Here is a 21,942-nt window from a genome sequence, read left to right as displayed (position 1 = left end):
GTTTAAACATAGGATTTATTACGACTTTTTGAGTTTTCGTTGCTCTGTAATGTAACTTTAAATAAACCAGGTCTGCGAAGTTGACAGTCCTAAATATGAATTTTCACAAAATTGATGTAGCGTTTGATTATTGTTCATATTTGTCGTAAACAATTATTTTGTCCATCCTGCAAAAAAATTACTAAATAAACAAACAAAGGAAGCGGAACAAATTTCGGCAGGAGCACTCATATAAGTGTGCAAAAATAAATGACAAACAAAAAAATTTGTACAATTTTTTTATTCGTTATTCCTTTTGCAAGGTGGATAATAAACAATTGTTTATAGACAACTGTAAATAAAACATGAACGTATTGTGGACATTCGAATTTCGTATTAATTAAAAAAAAAAAAAAAAAAAAAAACTTGTGTGAGCGCTCCTGCCGAAAGCTCTCTTATTTATTTATAAATTCTTTCTGCACGGTGAACAACAATTATTTATAGACAAATATGGCTCAATTATATGTGATCTCAATCAAATGGCATATGAATTTTGTAAAAATTCACAATTAGGAGTGTCAACATTACAGACTTACATAAATCCCTTGAACATACAACGCAGTTTCCGAAAAATCGAAATAATTTCACATTTAAATTTATCGTGAAAATACTCCGATCGTAGACTTTGACAGTTGAAATACGATATACAAATAGTGCCAATAATTTTCACAGCTGTCGTTATTATTTGTTATATTATCTGACACCAACAGACATTTTCATACGATATAATGCAGAGAGCCATAACTTTATCCTTCTTTGACGGCTGCATTCGGACAGACGGTTTATTGCGATCGTGCCCTTTTGCGCGCACACGATCATTTTCGATATCAGCAGATGCGCCTTTGACGAGGGAAAACGTTGTTACATCCAAAACTGAAAAAACGATATCGCATTGCCCTTTTGGGGTGGAGATGAAGAGAGAGAGGAAGCGAGTGAGAGCGAGATGGGGGCGAATGGTAAAGGGAAAAAAGGGTAGGCCAGCTCTTTTTCGTCTCGTGGAAAACTGCCAACGCGAACACACTCGCAATTATGAGTGCACTGGCACGTCGTTGGAACCAATTCAATGCCCGCAACAGCTTGCCCGTAATTTCGGTCGCGACGGCGTGCTCGACGTCGCTTTGCATTCAACTCGTGTATTTCTAACGAAATTAATGTTAATCGCTAATAGCGGCGGAAAATTGGAGAACCGACGATGTAAAGTGAATGCCCGAAAATTCCGGACTGTTGGCACGACGCGCCGATTTTCCATGGTATTTTTCAGTAACCGCACTTCTCCTAGGCGGAAACCGGATTAGAGCATCGCTCCTTTCAAGAATGCGTCGTAAAATGCTCCTTCCAGATCGATAGACAAACCGGAGAGTCGAAAGGGAGTAAAATGGCTATAATGTGTATCGCGAAAGCTTTATTAATAATAAAAGCGACGAGGAGTTTTGATGTTTAACTAACGGGAAACTGTCTGCTACGTTTCATCGTGTGACCATGTGACAGGTAGCCATTTATCATCCCGGAGGTACCTTCCTTTGGGATAAATGACACCTTCATCATATAGAACGGTCTGACTTATTTTACATGCGTTACACATATCCCACGAAGTCGAAGCTTATTTCTCTTTATTTGAAGACGAAGATTTCCGATGAATTATTGTGATACGACCGGAGATTTTATACTCGTATCAAATTTGTATACGCGCAAAGTTATAATGAAGATTTGCAATGTACATATTTTTACATAAACTCGTGAGCTCTAAGCGTAAGTAAACTTTAGAAAATACGCGATAATCCACTGTTATTTAACCGAACACACTTGGAATACGCATTCAACCTCAAAGGGATTGCACGAGAAGGATTCGTTTCAGAAGTTCAGATACAGGGCGAAAAGAGAAAGTTCGCTTCTTTCCCTGCCGTTTCTACCCCCGCGGAAGTGTAAATGCATGCGTCGCTATACAAAGCAGAGAGCGAGCATTTCGCGCTGCAACAGCTTGCCCATAAGCCGTTTCTACATCGCTATTGCTATAATTTATATTCAGCACGCAGACTTTCGCGTATAACCGGCTTACGTAGCCCCATCATGGCGACGAAAGAACGATATGTGCTCCGGAAGAAAGCACTCTGGCCTCGCGAACGCGATATCCTCCCTCTCTCTCAACCTCCCCAATCTTCCGTTGGGCGGAGACGAGTCTTTTCAAGTTTACGAAGCGTTAGTCAAATTGGCCGCGTGGAAACGCGCCACGTCAAGAGGCAAAGGCTTTTCCAAGCCCGTATTTGGTTGGGTGAGAAGCGCGAGAGATCGGACGAAGTTTCAGATCCCCGGCCGCATTAGAAAGGGGATTTCCATAAATAAAGGGAAGAGAACGGAGAGCAGGCGCTTTATGAAATTTCCGAGATCGCGGAAACAAGTCGCTCCCAAGATACTCGCCCTCACAAAGCGGCGCGTGATTGTGCGAAAGTGACGGATAAACATTTTAACGGTGATTGTTTCACGCGCTACCGTAACACCAACTTTCGCAAAATGGAAACCGGAACGCGTGACTAATCGGAGGCGGAAATGACCAAAGGTAGAGAAGACTCGTTCGTCGTGAGAAGAAGGACGCGGAGAGATAATCTCTAAAGGAGCGACGACAGATGAACGGCACAATTGTGCTCGTGCTGTGACACATACCGTACGATATATGTCACGACGTTATATTTGCACACTATTATCAGCACGTACATACACTAATCCACGTTCCACTCGTACGTCCGCCAACCGGAAAGACGTACAGCCGACGACTCGAGGAGCACGCTTATTATGACATTCTAAACTTCAGATTAAAATTTTGAAAAGAAGATTCTCCGCAAAGTTGCTCATGAAGTAACTGCCCTATATAAGCAGTTTGATAAGTCGATGATTTTTTTACTTTTTTTTTTTTACCAAAATTCAACTTATCTTTCAACATAGCCTCCTTTAAAATGTCACGTAACTGCGCGAAGAAAATGATTTTATTACTCTCTAAATTTGAAACGGTGGATAATCACTGATATCAGTGCCAAGTATGTCACTGGTAATCTGGTAGTGAATGAAATGTGAGATCCTTAACGTAGCTAATCTTTATTATGTCATCTAACTAATCTTGTTTTAGTGCATAAATTCAACGAATATAATATTGGAAGATTGAAATTAACGTGTAAATATCAGTATTTTAATTATATAATGCTCAAACATTTTTCCTTTTTTTAGTTGAACTTCGCTGATTATCCAGTGTCAAGTATGACTGGATAATTGGTGATTATCCACTGATTCAGATTTAGAGAGTGAGTATCTAAAAATTTATCTAGATACATTTCTAAAAATAATTTTGTTGAACTACCAAAGTAATTACGTAGAACGCTCAAACATAATGAGAAACGCTGCAAAAAGTTTTGATATTCTAGCAACCAGTATTAAAATTAGAAACAGGTTTATATGAATAAATCAACTAAATATGAGAAACGCCAATTATGGCCAGAGTTAAATGTTACTAGATGAACTCAGAGAGAGATGTACTTAGACTAGTACATATATACATATATATGTATTTTAAGTAAATTTATCTCAGAAATATGACTGTGTGCAGTGCAATTTGTATTATGCAACCAGCTTGTACGTCCTAAATAATTATTTTTATGATCTAACAAAATTGTTTTCAGATAAATGTTTCTAGATAAATTTACATACTTTAGCAAAACCATTCTTTCCATGTCACGCGCAGAATCCTTATTTTGGAATGACTTTTCATTTCCAAAAATGAAAGAATTAGCCATTGGAAATTAATTTTTAAAATGGAATTTGAAGTTTTTTTTTCTAAATTGAAACTCACCCGACTTGAGAGACCGCACTTTAATATCTCTTCAATTTCGTTGCTTATAATGCAAACACCTGCTACTTGTACAATAAATTCTAAGCCACGCTAATTACTGATGCGGAAAGTTTAAGGAATAAATCCGGAAATAAATTTCGATGTCGTCGGTGAATACCCCCTCTCTCAATGCGCCATACAAACGGAACAATGAGAAATGGCCGTGGTTTATTGTCTGCCGCGAAAACTTACACCGAAAGCCTTTTCAACGGAAAGCGCGGAGGAAAATTTCTTCCTTTTCTCTCTCTTTTTTTACAAGCAAGATAACGCCTGCCGTGGCAGCGATTTTGTGTTCTCCGTTACGATGCGGTTGCAAATGAAAGCGCCACAGATGCAGTTTGCTCTCAGCATTCGCTCTCAACACGTGACAGACGAACCATTTACAGGAACAGCTTATTTCATGCTATTTTCTAGAATTCTAGACCGACTGTTCTGAAATACAAGCAGATAAAAAATCGACCTCATTAAATGTTCTTTTATTTTTGAAAATAATGACAATCTCCTAAATATAAATGTAGGAAAATAGAATTTAGAGTTAAATATTCGCGACTCAAATTATGTTTTTGTAAATTTGAATTGGCGAGCATTTTATTCGTATTATTATAAAACGACAAATGTACTTGGAATTTTGAAATTGTGATTTATAATCGTGTCAACCCTTTTTTATCGCCTGGCCATTAATTATTATTTTAATATCAAATGTCGATTTTTTTTGCCACAGATTAAAGAAATAAAAATGTGATTTATTTGGCTATAAAACACGATGTGCACTGGAAACTATCCCAGGTTTTATCCGGGAAAATAATTTTTAGACCTCTCAGTTTCTTTTTTCTCTCTCTTGTTTCCTTTTATTTTTCCCTCTCCCTTCCGCTTTTCTCAGATGTAAATATTTTTTTTTTTTCCCACAAATAAGTTGGACTTTTCTCTTGACTCATTACATTGTTGTAGAATACAATTTAGAAGAATTCTGTTGACGAAGAGAGATACGTCGAAAGTTTATCATACACTGAAAAAAAAATTGTACTTTCAAAGAAATATTTCTTTGCTCGTATTAAACAAAATTACTCATAAAATATCTTATTGTATATCTTATTTTCAAAGAAATTTTCATTGATCCAAAGAAATAATTTTTTTTTTATACAAACAAAGAAATATTTTTTTTAATTAAGATTTTTTTTCAGTGTACTATGACGAAAGCTTTGATAACGAAAACTGGTTCCGGCGAAGAATGTTGGAAAAGATATGTCGAAAAAAGATAGCCTTTTCAGATGTTTACTCAACAGCATTGAAACAAAGGCATAAAATAATTCTTGAAATACATGGAGAGAAAAATTTTGTTGAGGTTGCATCTGCAAATGTGTGCGATACATCTCCGCAATTGCCGATTGCCTCTTTTTCTCTCTGTTTTTTCTCTTTCTCTCTCTTTAATTTGTAGGGGAGGGTAAAACCAAAATAATTCAATTTACAATAAATTTAATTTGTTCGGAAATTGGTAGCACGCAATAACACAATAAAATAAATCCTTGTCGGAGCAATTCCTATAAAAAATGTAAAGAATTGCTGTAATTTTTTATGAACACTGTATTGAAACAAAAGTTGTATACATGCGTTATTCTTTACGTACGTTATTCTTCAAATTTTAATATGACTGAATTTATTTGTATTTGTAAAATTTACGAAGCGCACTTTGTAGAAAAATTAAATTAAAATCAAATTTATACAACTTCTCTCTCTCTCTCTCTCTCTCTCACTCACTCACTCACTCACTCTCTCTCTGTATGTGCTTCTATGGATAAAAATACTATCCAACAATTTCAAAGCATTCCTAACAAATTAAGTCCGGTACATTAAGAGATAATTAATTTAATACTTCGGTATACAAATTTCTGAGAAAACTCACTAATTGGCTTTGGCGTGGGTATTAATGAGAAAATAAAGTTATAATTTATTAAATTTAAATCATATAAAAACACTATTAAAATTTTTAATGTCGATTGTTTAAAGTTTTTAAAATAATCTAAGGGATTTTTTACATTATAAAATTCTATGAATTCTTAGTTTTTTATATATATAAATAAAATAAGCAATCAAGAATATTTTAATTAAAATTACATCGTAGATGAACGTACAGTATGTGTAGTTGCTTTAGGATTATTGATCGCCGCTAATGTATCGAATACTTAGAAAGCACAGCACCATAGCCATGTTAGTGTACGGGTAACCTTGCTCCATTGAAATAACGGGTCTTGAACACGACGATTTAATTCATAACGACCACTTAATGCACCCTGCGTGATGCCCTAAGCTAAGCATGACTTAACCTCCACACTTCGTGTACCCCACAAGCATCGATAATCCGAATCGAAATCTGTATACATCAGATATGTATATTAATATTCCGATAGAGACATTGGTATTCCAATTAACGAATAGCGTAAGTTCCGAATTTAAATACTCGTAATAATTCGAATTTCGTGCGTGCACATCAACTAGATAATTTTGTAACCGACTCGCATAATTCTTCGAACATATTAATCGTGCATTTGGCAATTTTTATTTTGGCGTTGCGACTTCCCGCTTTGTATCGTTGCAACATAGAAAGGTTTGGTATGCGATAAAAAGGTGATTCATTTATTACATGTACGGCTAACCTCGTGGGATTGGAATTACAAGTCTTGGACGCGACCGTTTAAATTATGACCGGCACTTAATGCACTCCGTGTGTAACTATAAGCCAGAGCAACTCGACGACTTCATAGAGGCAGCGTGCCAGGAACTCGTAATTGTTTTGAATTAACGATACTTTAGGTTGCGCCCAACTGCGAACCATTATGCGGTTCGTCCATAACGATTGTACGATCCGATTGTAGTACTGGTATATATATATATATATATACAGCTGCATCCTCTGCTTTAAAAAAAGTAATTTTAAAAAATCACTATTTTTACATCCGTCGTGATTTCGAAGTATTAGGATCTCATTAGTGACGCTCGTGCATTTCGATCTGTTTAATCACGCACAGTCGCTTTTATTACTTTAAAAATAATTGCACAACGGAAGCTGGAAGTGGCGTTTCATGTACTAGAAAAATGCAAATTCGCCGTACGTCCATTAACTGGCGAAATAAATATTTCGGCGATTTTTTTCGTTAAGGAAGAAATGGTTGACCTGCTTTTTGAGGCCATGACACACAGTGCCGTTAAATCTAGTTTAATCAATGGACGTGCCATGTTACGTACATAGCATATACAGTGCGCGAGCATATACATCGTGCATACAAACGATACAGTAACAAGAATGGCGTTTACCGATTCTCTTTTTAGAGTGTCTTCAAAATGCATGTTTAGTAATAGGTGACCGATTCGATTGACTTTAAATTTAAAAATCTGTTAAATTAAATTCATATTTAAATGGTTTTATCGTCAATCTGTGCTTTTACAGCTTAATTCGTCGAAGTTCTTCCATTTTTAACTGCTTGTATATCAACATTGACGTTCCTGTCGAAAACGAACGTTATTCTTTTAGTTTAACATGTAAAATCTGTAGCCAGAGTAAATTGGATAGGGCGCTGTACAAACGCTTGAATATAACACAAAGGTTCACGTTTCAAGCTAAATATCACTGAGTTAACGAGCCTTTTTTTGACGATTCTTCTATTTTCTTTCTTCAATATGATTACTATTTTGTTATTAATAAAACAAATGTTTTATTTTTAAAAAAAGCCGCACTGGAAAAAGCGTCTGGTTGCATTAATTTTGGAATTTTGGTTAAAAATGAACAAATCAGATTTTGTTGAATCTATTAAAATTCCAGTTGAGATATATATATATAAAATCAGAAATTTGGTTGATGTGAATCAGAAACTTCTGATTCGTTTATTTCCAGAAATTGTTCTCAATGCATTATTCATATTACATTTATCAGTGGTACATTTATTCGTTTAATATATATCCGGATGGACGTATCCGATTTATTGCAAATCTGTGGTTTTGCGTTCCAAGTTTTGTGACGATTGATTAAAAGGGGCTTATTTTCGCATTTTCGATTATATTGCACCTCTCACGCACCTCGAACGATCAATGCAAAATATTTATGAATATTTTAGACACATTTACGACACGTTCACTGATGTATGTAACGAACGTGTTAGGCTAGGATAACTGGGACGGCGATATTAATATTGATAGAGTTTATCTTTATTTAATGAGAGGTGAAAATTAAACGAAATAATTAATTAACGTGAAATCAATATGTCGTGGCGGTAGTACGTGAAAATCATAAATTGACAAATTTTAGTTGCGCGTGCCCGATATATCGCGAAGGTACAATGGCGCGTTTGCGCAACGACAAACATTTTTCTTTCCCGATATTCGCGAGAATGCCGAAAGTTTATATTAAGGCAAATGCATGCGCGGCCGCGGCGAGTGATGCTTATGACGCACCGGTGAATTATCGGCGGGCATCGGGTAATGCTCGTGACGGGGAACATATTAAAAGTCTGATATATTATGCCGTTCCCGAGACATTTTATCCAAACGCCATTTTACGTATCTGTAACTAGACACTTTGTTGAATGTCGCAAAAGAATTACAGATCTTTTATAATTATCGTCCTTTTTCAGGCGCGCGCTCTTTAAATCGCGAGAGAAAAAGACCGACGCGTTCTCCAAACGTTCCTAAACGTTACATATCTCTGACAAGAGTTGAGAATAAGTTAAATTTATGACACGTAAAAGACGGAAACGCCTGTAATTATATGACTAATGTACTACAGGAGAGGAGTGATAAAAGTTACAAAGAACAAGAAGATATTTTAACATTTCATCTTTTCCTGCATAATTTAAAGAAGAAATTTCTTACCGTCCCAGACAGCACAGAATATTCATGATAAATATTTATTACTATTCATTTTTTGAAATGTTATAAATATTAAATATTTTATACATATTTTATATAAAGTTTTATTCGAAATATTATAATATAAAATATTTAGTCTATATTAAAATATGGATTAAATGTTTTCTATAATATTTATGATAAATATTAATAAAATAATTATTCAAAGAGCATAAAAGCCAACGCATGATATTAATGCAATGTCTATTTATCCTTCTTATATATAACGATAATATAACGATAAATGTTTCGATCTTAGATTAAATCATCTTTAGTATCAGAAAAATTATAAAATATCTATCTTTAGTCTTACATTATTTAACGCCACATGAATTTTATATGTACTTGTATGATGTTCTTATAGACTCAGTCAATCCTTTCATTTCGTCCTATAAGATTATATCTATCTTGTGTTATCAGTCTAGATTTTTCTAGATAAAACGATCGAATTTGACATCTTAATGTCTCACACAAGTCCCAATTTCTGTGAAAACAATAAGAACATCAATTTCTTTACAATAATTCTTGTAATGTTAGAGCTAATCCTTCGGCTAATCATGCGTAATAAATTTATATGGTGTTAAATAATGTAAGACTGAAAATAGATACTTTATAATTTTTATTCTGATACTGAAGACGACCTAACCTAAAGTCGAAATGTTTATCGTTATATTATCGTTGTATATGAAAAATAAATAGACTATTGCACTAATATCTTGCATTGGCTTTTTTATGATTCTTGAATAATTATTTTTATTTGGTCGGAAAGCCGCTATTATATAGAATTTAATATAAATAAATATTTCATGATATTTGTAATAAATATCTATTTATGATCTATCTAAGACTACAAAAATATTTACAGATTATGTAAAATAAGTTTAATATATAGAGTGATAAAATAAGTATTTTTGTACGCTCGGCATCTTCAGCGTGAGATAATTTTATTACTGGCTGATTTACCTAATCTCTTAACAGACAAATATTTTGAAAAATATTTTCGAAACCATTACACTTTTGTCTAAAATATTTTCCGTATCTTCCATATTTTTCAAAATATTTGTCTGTTAAGATTAAAATAAAAAGAGAAGAAAAATATTTTAAACAGATAGTGTGATTTTCGAGGAGGATATTTTTCAAGATACAATATTTGTTTGTTAAGAAATAAGGATGAATTATCCAGTATAAAATTATATCACGCTGAAGATGCAGAGCGTAAAAATACTTATTTTCATCGCTCTATATTTCCATCATGTTTACGGAACGATAGTAAACAGGCGATAATGGCAGTATTCACATACCTTGTCGAGATCTATCTCATCTTGAGCATTGAGATCCGGACAATTGAAGATGTTGTTCGTATCGATGGCATTACCCCTAGTCAAACCGGCGAATATCAACACCAACACGCACCACTTCATCGTTAGACCCCGAACTAATTAAACGCGAACCTTACAAAACCCAATTACGACAGGGCAATTAATACAGCCACTCGCGCGCGTCAGATCTCTCAATCTTTTGTACCGTTCTCGTACGTCTTTACTTACGCGCACGTATGTACTGTGCCCTTCCACGCGAATGCTCAGTTACATCTGTTTTATCTGCCGTTATCAATGTAATGTACTTTAAAGGAGATTTCTGCTCTTCACTTTCGCGTCTTTCACCATCGCCATTAAGCGATATTTCAAAGAGCTTCCAAATATTCTCTTTTTCTCTCAAGTTATATTTAAGTTTCTTTTTATTGAAACAGCAAAACGCTTCTTCGCGACAGCATAGCAATATCGTGAACCAAGTTGACCAGGTGACTCACGCGACTCCTTTCTGTTCAGCTCTCTCTCTCTCTCTTTTCCTCCCTCACTCGCCTTATCACTATTACACTATTTGTCCGTCCCGTTCTCGATGCCGAAGCGATTTAACTTAATGTCCAGCGCGCCTGTAGGCCGCCCCGCTTTTGACCCACAATGATCGAAGCTCCTTCAGCGCATCGTGCCCGATCTCTCGCGAGCGCCTCCACTTCTACGCACTTTGGTTCTCTTCAGATTCGTCCGCGGTTTTCGCAGCGAAAATCGGAGTACCGCGCATGGAAAAACGCGCCGCCGAAAAGCTTTACGAGCGTCACTTCTTCCAGATGTCCATCCTAAATCGATCAAGTATTTCTCGAGTGGTAGATAAAGAAATTTTTTCTCTTTTTACTCGAGAAAACTGTAAAGCGTGTTGTATCACTTCACTAAGAATCGAACGACGTCGCCGTTGACACGTAGCGATAACTTTGAAATCCTACGAACGATCGCGCGGAGCTCCTTCCGTAGATGTTCTCGGAAAAAGGACAATTTTTCCGAAGGGTATTCCTCTCACTGGTATAGTAAAATCCCCAATAATCAGACAGGACGTTTTCGCCGACGGATTTTCGGAGATAATTCCTGAGATACGGACAGAAAATACCGTAGCGATGTAATCGAGAGAAACTCGAAGGCGAGCTTCGTAATTCCGCGCGGAATGAGGTTCAGTTTCTCTCCCTCTCCGATCCGTTGGTCGGATTGCTGTACCGCCGTTTTCAATTTCCGTTTTCACCCTCCCCTCTCTCGTGGCTGCGAAAGCGAGCGGGCTTTCTCGGACAGTCGCAATATCACAAGCGTATCCACCGAACGATAGACGGATAAATGGATGAGACCTATAGATATCGTACTACTCGTTCCTATTCGCGTATGCGTATACGATCGCGTAACACGATTTGTAACACGTCACCGATATAGTCGCGATCTCCGCAGGGAGGGATGTGTACGCGACGAAGTCGGAGGGCACTCTGACGTTCCAGCTGCTCTGTGCTGCGCTGGTCCTCGTTCGGCACAGCACGGCACGCCACGTCCGTCCTTCCTCCGTCGCGACGCCAGAACGTAGCGAGAGAGAAGGAGAAAGAGAGAGAGAGAGAGAGGGGGGGGGAGGGAGGAGGGAAAACGGCGAATTACGACGGTGGGCGGAAAAGCGACGGAGGAGATCGCGAGGGAATCTGAAAACGGAGACAATATGGGATGGCCGACGGGGCTGTTACTCCCTGCTGTTCGCTATGGGACCATAGTCATCTCATGGTACCTAGTATCGCGCGATAAAGATGTTGCAAATTACGAGATACAAACGGGAAGGTGCAAACGCGGGTGGAATAGAAATCTGCGAACCTTTTGAAACTTTACTGACTGTACGCCCTATTTGCGCTACGGAAAGAATTTGAATTCTCTCTTTAAAAGAAACAGTTAATCTCCGTTTTGATCTAAAAAGATGCAGTTTTAAAAAATATAATTATTATATTTTATAAATAAAAAGTATATTTAAAAATAGGGATTATCTTCTGTAAGATATTCTGCTCTTTAAACATGAAAATGCGATAAATGCGAGCCTTTTTAAACCGAAAAGAATATTATTTCTGTGCGATGTTTCCTCCGTGCTAAAGAAAAATAATTTTAACTCAAACGATCTTATGACATATACAATTCATAAACATAGAGATAAGTGAAACATTTTTCTTTTCGAGAATTTCTTCCTTTCCTCACGGATTTACTTCTTAAGAAATAGCAGATAATTCGCCACAGACGAACGATTCTCTCATAGCCTGTTGCGGATAAAGCGACAAATTATGAGAAATTGACACTAAAATTTTAATTACATTTAATACGTTTCCTTATATAATTCTAATTTTTATATGCATACAATTTCATAATTTTTCATATGCTTACATAATGCTAATTTTTACATATTTATATCATTCTTTATTCGGCAAATGCACAGATATATGGGAAAGGAAAAAGATTACATGTGAAAAGAAAATTTCACGAATATTTCGAGCTTTACAGTTTCCTTGAAAACTTCTCCTTGAAACTTCCTCTTTCGAGTTTCCACAATACCATCGGGATCATATCGACCGCGCCAAATATCTTACACCCCAAATCGTACTCATAGAGCCACAATAGCCGAATCGGGATTCTGCTGGGCAAGATAGGGCTTTGAATTGACCGACATCTTAATGTTTCACGTCTTATTACGCGTTATCGTTCTGAAAAGTAGAAGAGCAGAGAACCATCATTGCCGCGATTGAAAATTACGCGATGATATTAATTTTGGAAAAAGTATCTAAGACGCAGCCATGACTTTCACACCTCTGAAATATATAATAATGAGAAAAAGATTAATTCGAAATCAAGCTTTGATAGAAAAGAAACGATTCTTTACAAAAAGATCGAATTAAAAGGGTCTTTGCTTAGAAAGATCGACTTGCACAGAAAAATCAGTTTGAGATCTTTTTTTAAGAGGGGTTGATCTTTTTAAAGAATCATAATAATCTTTATGAAGCTGTGATAAAATAGAATTTGCAAGTCGATCGACTTGCAAATCTTTTGAAACTACCTTTTGAAAATACGTAAATTCAATTTTTGTGCTGCTGAGAGGATTTGAGTTCTCTCTAAAAAAAAAATTAATCGTCATTTTATTTTATCTTAAAGAAACTGTATCGATCATTTTATATATTCTTTCCGTATATACATATTTATCTTCCTTTATTTATTTGCATAATTTATCTTTAAAGTGCATTGTAATTTTACAAGTCCAGAAAGATTTTTTGTTCCCGAAAAAAGTCTTTCGCATTTACGCTTTTGCATTTACATTCTTTTGCTTAGACGCGCAAATATTTCTCTTTGTAATTGTAAACCTTCTCGCTTCTCTTTTATATAAATGAATGAGTCTCTTGTACTTAATACATGTCTAATTGCGAAATCTAAGAGTGACAAGAAGTATCTCAAGGACAAAGCTGTAATCGTTAAACCGACAATTTCATGGTTTACAGAGCACAAAATGCAGCGAGATGAAAAACGCGGGAAAACGCTGGATCCGCAAAGAGATGTGTGAGCAATAATAGAGAAATGAGAGAGGAAGAGAGAATTGTACCGGAAACGGCAAAGAGGAGGATAGAGCTCGTGAAGCTCTGCAGACAAGACGATAAGACGTAAGAGAAACGAGGAACGGGACGCGGGGAATGAACGGTCGGAGCTGCGTCCATCGCCATCGTGGTGACCGCATCGCTACAATGAGTTTAATTCGTTCATTGAAACCACCGTATGGCGCAGTCCGCGTGCTGCCATCGTTGATAGAGTAGCAACGATGAGATCGTGAGCATCCGACTCTGCGAGCCAAGATGTCTGGAATGAGACAGAAGTGCACTATATATGCCAGTAGCTGTATAAAGTATCTAAGCAGGTATATGTCGCTTCCTAAGTTTTCCCGCTCTCATTGGCGAACCACGGGAGGCCATGTAGTCTCGTTTTTTATCTCCTTTTTTAAAAATATTTACAGCAAAATGTTATATACATTTTTAATATTTTTAAAATACTCACAATTTTAATATTCTAAAAATATTTTTTTAATTTAAAAATTCCTAGATGTAAAAAATAGATTTTATTATATTATTCTTTTTTTTTTGTATTAATATGATTTTAAATAAAACGTTTCATGAATCATTTAAATACTTTTTTTAACGTGATAATTTAAATAATATTTTAATATTTTTTATTATATTTTTTTATATTTGATCATAAAAAAAAATCTCACTTGAGGTGAATCAACTCCATTGACAAATTTCTGGATTCGCTAATGCCTGTTCTGCACACACTTGGGTATTACAAGTAAAGTACTTTTCACGTCGCTTAAAAGAGTAAAGCGTGTTTACACACGTGGAGTTTATTTATGTTTAATATTTTCATGAACATAGACCAGGCCTGTATAATTTTAACTCCGGAGCCAAAACACAAAGCCATTGACGCAAAGAAATTTAATGTGGGTAAAACTTCGGCGACTGTAAAGTGTTGATCGCATCTAAGTAACGCTTATTAACACTTTATAGTTCCTAAAATCTTACTCACATTGAATTTTTTTTACGTCGATGGCTTTGCGTTTTGGATAGGAGTTCAAATTGGACAGACTTGACATAGAGACTCTCTTGGGAAATGTCGAAGACCATCACGTTATTGCGAGATCTAATTGCGTTTTTTGCATAGCACGAAATAATAATACGCTTTGTATTAATGTAATGGGTTTATTTTGCATTTCGTAAAGATATTAATTACGTGCGTGATATAATTCAAATGTAATATGTCACGTGAGGCAAAATACTTGTTAGGAAGACGCTTGTAGATGGAGAATGCGAGATAATGGTTGCTTATAATATCTATTATATTTTATAATAGATATATATTATAAGCTCCTTATAATATCTATTATATTTTTTCAAAATTAATTTGTAATTTAAAAATTAATCTGCTCTTTTTCTCTTTTTTTAAAATCGTGTTTGTTAATATTGTATAAGTCTTTTTATTTTTTTCAAGTATTTTTTTCATGTCAAATGTCAATTAACTTCACAAGGATAATTAATATTTACAAAAAATTTCCAAAAATAATCATTTTCTGTTCCAATAATTGATAAAGAATAATTTCTTCCGAACATCGAAGAAATTTATTATTAGGATATAAAATTTTTAAAATTACAAATATTGAGCAAATTCTGTCACTAAATCAATAGAAATAATTGCCGTTTTTTTTTTTTTAGTACCTTAATAATCTAATATTTTAGCTGAATTTTTGTTAAAGCATTTTATATAAATAATTATTATTAATAACACTACACGATATTAACCAGTGTGCGAAAGTATAAACAAAATTCTTTACTGGATTATTAAACAAATTAACATTTCCCACAAAAATTTACAATTTATAATATTGCGAAATGTTTATAAAAATGTAAAACATTCGAGATATTTGAATAACTTCAAAAATGATTTTTATTGTATTATATATATATATTAAAAATGATTTTTATTGTATTATATATATATATATTTTTATAATGTAGAATTAATTTAGATTACTGTGATGTATTGATGTCGATTAAAATAGAACCGTTTACTACAGAAAATTACCGTTTCCTAGTATTTGTTCGAAACAATCGATGTACTCGTAATCACGATATAAAAACTTTGTTAAGCTTCTCAGGCAAAAAGAAAACGAAGAGTCAAAATGCAATATCATCCTAATTTTCTACCATTCGGCTTACGGCATTATTAATTCTCCTCGTTTCAGAGACGTCACGAATTCTCGGCGGAGAACTATACTCCGAAGTTGTTAGCCCGTACTTACCGGAATGACGTGCTGTCAGTCTTGCCCTCCAAGGAGATCGATTGTTAACTCGGCGTTCGCAGCCCATTCCTTTTTGCTGGTCGACCGCGTTTCATAAGTTCACGAATGTAAGTATGACTAATCGCGCAGGGGAAGATGCATGACTCGTGAAAATAATTATGTACATATCGTGCGATACAACAATAATTGGAAATCTCGCAATTTAATTTTGCATTTTGTCCTTCACGCGACCTTCCTTCATTTTCGCGGCTGCATTAGCAGTAATATTTTATTATAGGATTAGCTGCGTTGCAAATCGAAGGCGTCCGTTTGCGCTTTTACCTCGAAAATCGTTTGCATCTTTCCGCTAAATGTCATCTCAGCTGTGTTTGGTATTAACATTTTTAGAGCCGCTCCACATTCAAAAATCAAGCTCATAAAGCTAATGCAGATTTTCGCGCCTAAATTAAATTCATAATCTGTATATTTATGATGTATCCAATTGATTCGTTAATACATAACGTACATTCTCTTTTAATACTTCTATTTTACAAATAGTGTATTTGAACTGTTATAATGTCAAACGTTCAAACAAATGCTATCAAATAGAAATTGATAGAGTACACTATGAGTACAATATTTAACGAGAAAAGTAAGTTTTTAATTATTTTCCTCTTTATGAATTTGAAGTTACATATTTAAAAACAAAGAATTTGCTAGTTAATTTTTAGATCAAAGCTTATATTGCAAATAGAATGTTATATATAGAATGAAATAAAATTAAACTGTATTAATATATTAAAGACTCTAATGAATATAAATCAAGTGACTTATAAATTGCTGAAATTTATTTTGCAATATAGTACTTTCTTTTAAGAAAACACACCTTGCATATGAGTCTGCTACATTTATGTGTAACGATCTATTTTTAGTATAAGACTATTATCAATTTCTAATAAAGCGAAAGAAATTTTCAATTAATAGGGTATTTTTTATTTATTCATAAAAATAAACAATTTCATTTTATAATCGAACCTTAAAGGATAGTTTACAATTCTGTAGCATTCGTAATTAATTCTTGGCACTCGGATTGTTTAAAGATCACATGATCAAGCTCGCCATCTACTAGCTCGCATCTCAGATTTACATTGCCGAACGCACCTATTATTATCAGATTTTGTTAACTGAAAACAGATTTTTCTTTCATTTTTTAAATAAAAATAATCCATATATAAAATGTTATTTTGTATATCGTTTTAGTTAAGTAGTCTACTTAACAAACTGCACTAAAATTAAACCGAAATTTAATATTAAAAATGTTTTTATTGTTTCTTTAAATTATTATCAATAGGAAATAAAAATCTAAAGATTTCTCCGAAAAAAGGAGCTAATAATCTTACTTTAATTTGGTTTAAACAAATAATAAACAATTAAAGGGATAGGAATCCGCGCAGAAAAGTGTGCAAATAATAATAATAATAATAATTAATACTTCAATAATTTACCGATAATGTACAATGTCTGAATCACAATAAAAATTCAAAAATGTTTATGTTGACAAATTATTAAAGTATTGATTATATACTTTGCATACTGTTTACTGCATCTATTCTTAATCATGCAATTGTAATTGTCTCTATTATTTGTTTGAATAATAAGTGTTTAATTTTTTGTTTGATTATTTATTTTGATTAAATTCTTGTATGGCTTTATAACGATTGCAAATGTGTAAAATGAAAATTAAACGGCGTATTTGAACGTAATATTCAGTTGCCTTTCTCGTCGACGTAATAATTTTTTGAGAGTTTAACTAAAATATGAATAAGGAATTAAGTTAAACGTGCTTGCGTGTTTGAGCCACACAATTTTGTTGCGCTGGACTGTTTGTCACGTGTTAAATATTTATGTGTCACACGCGCAATGCAGTCAAACACGACGTATTTGCCAATGATATTCGATGAATACAAAGCATCAGTATCGATCAATACCAAATTACGTTCCATCATCGAATGCTGCGTTGTTCGCTCTCAGCGTGAATATTTATATGCGACAATTTCATATTTTACACTTGCCCATTTCGTACGACAAGACTAAAATTACGAGCTTTACTAAATACTAATTAGAAATTACACCTCATGCATATTTTCCTCGACTTCGCGTTCTAAAAAAGGTACATCAGCAGCGAGATAGAATAAACTTTTTTATTGCGCTTTTCCATCAGTGTCGCGAAATTATTCAATATGGAATTAATAATGATTAGATACAGCATCAAACACGCGATGTAAACGCAGGATAACGCAATCGCTTATCGAAATTACGGCAAGAGTATGAAAAGCATGAAAATATGATAAGCTCGTTATATTATATGCTCTTCGGCATTTCGCTCATGCTCTCTCGCCAATCTCTCATCGAAATGCACTTCTTGCCTGCATTTCGCACAAGTGGATTAATTAAAGCAGGAGATTATCAACTGCGCTGAGTACTATTAAGGCAGTTTTAAAAAACGGGAACGTTTATGCGCGAGCATTAGTAGGGGTGAGATTTACAGTCGCAACGAGAACGTATACTAATTTTTTCCCGGAGAAGAGAATCCTCTTTTTAATAAGACACTCTAATGCAATCTGATGAGCTGAAGACTGAGATAAATATATTAGTACATAAAATTTTAACAATTCTAAGTAAAGACGATAAAAATAAAAAAAAAATAAAAATTGATTAAGATAATTCAAATAAAAGAAAGAATCCTGTTTATGATTGAAGCTGATGCTCAATAATATTCGTATGCAAATTTTTACAAATAAATTTTTCATCTCTATAAACTGCGCGCCGATTCGGTTTGTCGGACGTGAAACGCAAAATGAAATATTAATATCTCAAATTAGATTGATTTCAATCTTATAATGATGCGTTAATTTAATAACGATACTATAATAAGCATCTTAAAAACTTGCAAATAGAGAAAGAGAGAGAGAGAGAACTTATTATTTCGTATTCAAATCTAATTAACGCGCTCGGAAATTATAAATAATTAAATTTACAGTTGTAACTGGCAACAAACGGGATGTCTGCGAGAGTAGCAATTCAAATCTCGGTGCCGGTACGCTTATTTGTTCGCGGCGCGAACCGCTTATCCTGCTTGTCAGAATTTTATCAAATGTGCCCGGATATCACATGCGCGGGGATACCAATTAACTGTTCGAAACACACAACGCTGGCATACGCGATATTTCCTTTAACGTTAATGAACATTCGCGGTACGGGCGGGCAGAATTATTGTTACGTTTAGTTTAAAAATTATGTTCAACGATTAAATATTTGCTGTTATACGGAAAATGTAACTCGCGGAATCAAAACGCGCGCCTCGTGCATTCTCGATTTACCTCGCTAATGAAAGCTAAAGTTTTGTCAGACAATACTTGCGAGACCATTCACTTCATTTCCGTTATTACGTACGCCCGCCGCAATAAATCTGCTTGTTTTCATTATTATGCTGAACAAAATACCCGCGTTGGACCGACAAAGCGCGATCGTTGTAACGTTATCTTTTCTTTGATTAGTTATAATTTTATCAACGCGAAAAATGATAAAAATATACTTTGCACTAGCGTGCAACAAGGTATGTATTTAAAGAATTTATATCGAGATGGAACAATTATATTAACACTTTCTGAGGATCTATTTGGAACAGCTGCAAAATAGTAATGATAACGTAACAGCGTTTCAAAGAGCCTTTTGAAACCTACTACGTTGTATGCGTAACATTATGAATATTCGTCTCCGTTATTTTCCATGATATTTTCGCCGTAATAAAATTACGCCGCGCGTTGCTCCTCATTTTTCCGCCCGAGAATTAATACATATCGCGGTGAGAAAATTTATATCAAAACTCTTCGCAGAGGGAAAATTGTGACATATACTCAGGGACAGTCGCGTTAAAGTAGATTTTAAAATCCGTACAGTCAGTCGATCAATTGCGAACACTTTAATGAACCACAAGAGAGAAAGAAAGGCAAAGAGAGAATCGTGAGTGCGGTTAAGCCGACTTATTTCGTTCGGACTCGAGAGATCCTTCGAGTCTTTGTCTTTTTATTTACCAACGAGAGAAAATGTGCGAAAGAAAAGGACAATGATTATTTCTCCGTAAGTCCCCGACGACGACGTGAAATAAGAGAAAGATCGTAGTAACTGCTCGCTGAAACGTGCCGCATCGTCCTTGCAGCAAGTAGTACGAGTCGACGACGGGTCCGACCATTACTGCCGACGAAGAACGAGAGGGATAACGGCGCATCGTTCTCTCGCTTAAATTAAACTTGACAATATCTTCGACTTTGCCATCTCCCGTCCCCCTTTTTAATTTCGACAATACTCCACGGAGGATTCTGGGCCCGCGTTAACGAAGGAGTAACCGAATCGACGTATTCTCGAATGAATGTGAAACGGGTTTGGCGTTTAAGATATACGAAGTGAGAGAATATATTTAGAGGGTGTCCTGAAATTTGAGATCAATATTATTACAGCGTGAAACTTCGTGAAAAATTAACTAATGAAAGTGCATTCTATTTTTTTCCCGCAAGGTAGTTTTTTAAGTATAAATGTTTAAAGTTGGTTAAAAAGTCATTCGTCCGTCGTGTGACGTGCGTGCATTGGTATTAATTGTCGGACACTTCACAATCACCGACACGAAACAAAACATTTAATTAACGTCTAGGATTGGTCGAACTTTAAATATTTATATTTAAAGAACTATTTTGTAGAAAAAAATGGAATGCACTTTCATTACTTAATTTTTCACGAAGTTTCACACTGTAATAATATTGTCCTCATATTTCGGGACACCCTATATATATCGCGAGATTGAGATGGGATTATTTCAGCACTTGAACAGACTGCGCTCATAGTTGATTTCCATATTTACGACTTTCTGTGAAATAGTCCGAAAAACGCTTACGGTTTTATATTTCCAGAGTAAAATTTATAATTGTTTTATTTTAAAGAGATAATTTACTTACGTATATTAGGTATATTGCGTAAAAGAGATAGTTTGAATCCGATGGTTTCTTATTTTTAGAAGGAAGCGATACAAGACTAACGATAAAATATAGAGATGATAAAACTATAATTATACCGTATTATTAATGAGAAAGTTATTTTAATACTCATTAAGTTGGAATCAAGAAGAGTCGTAGGTAATTATCTATTTATTGCATCAACGTTAGTTTTAAATAGTTCTGTAATGCAATAAAAATTACGATACAATTAAAATAATTTACAAGACTGTGTTACGATTTTTTTCCTTTTTACGTAATTATCAATTCTCACAATACGCGCTAATTTGATGAATTATTTTACTAGATGAATATTATAAATTATAAAGCGACTAATTAAACATTCTTCTTATTAATTTACATTGAAGGAAAAGATAATGAAAATATTATTTCTTAATAACTGATGTTTTAGTCAACTTATTTGAGTGTTACAATAATAAGTAGGGTAACTCCGGCAAATACGCCACGCTGGGATTGACGCCGTAGAAGTCAGAAAAAATAGAAGGAGTGGGGGTAATTTTTTCGCAATTCTGTTACATGCCTTTATGTTAATTAGTATTGTGTTATGATTTCAGTTACTGTTAATATTAATGAAATTACTGTGAGTTAAATCGATTTGTCACTGAGTTAAGTAGCGCCATCATAAATTATCTACATAAAATGATTACTGTAGAACGTGCAAAACTTAGTGATTATTTCGTGATACGTGAGTGTAGAGGACTAGTAAAGTATGTTGTATAACAAAATATAAGTACTTTGCTCTTGTATTCTTTGTTTAATTTGTTATATTATATATTCTATTTGTTTGGGATATACATGGTACTTTAATAGGCGATTTATGCCCAAAGCATACTAAGTGCGCAGATTGAATTCAGTGCACTAAATGCAATAAATGCATTACATGAAATACCTCATGTCTTTTGTGACCTTTCATAA

At 34.5% G+C, this 21,942-nt stretch overlaps 2 protein-coding genes across 3 annotated transcripts in view; one reads left to right on the top strand and one right to left on the bottom strand.

Annotated features, from left to right (window-relative positions):
- LOC105145184 (uncharacterized) overlaps nucleotides 1-11,682 on the bottom strand; it is an 84,144-nt gene extending 72,462 nt beyond the window's left edge. Inside the window, exon 1 of the mRNA XM_011054583.2 lies at nucleotides 10,111-11,682. Coding sequence (XP_011052885.1) covers nucleotides 10,111-10,230 — 120 coding nt within the window. The 5' untranslated portion in view covers nucleotides 10,231-11,682. The remainder of the gene's footprint in view (nucleotides 1-10,110) is intronic.
- The window catches only part of LOC147907791 (uncharacterized), a 117,262-nt gene that overhangs the window by 76,828 nt on the left and 18,492 nt on the right, over nucleotides 1-21,942 (top strand). For both annotated transcript variants that reach the window (XM_087411949.1, XM_087411947.1), the window contains 2 exons: nucleotides 13,641-14,050; nucleotides 15,926-16,089. In XM_087411949.1, the coding sequence (XP_087268075.1) occupies nucleotides 13,641-13,662 (22 nt within the window). In that variant the 3' untranslated portion in view covers nucleotides 13,663-14,050; nucleotides 15,926-16,089. The remainder of the gene's footprint in view (nucleotides 1-13,640; nucleotides 14,051-15,925; nucleotides 16,090-21,942) is intronic.

This window comes from Acromyrmex echinatior, chromosome 12 (genome assembly GCF_024713525.1).
Source record: "Acromyrmex echinatior isolate Ae372 chromosome 12, ASM2471352v2, whole genome shotgun sequence".
NCBI classification, from domain to species: Eukaryota; Metazoa; Arthropoda; class Insecta; order Hymenoptera; family Formicidae; genus Acromyrmex; species Acromyrmex echinatior.
The sequence above is the reverse complement of the archived record's forward strand: the minus strand, read 5'-3'. Positions and strand labels throughout refer to the sequence as shown.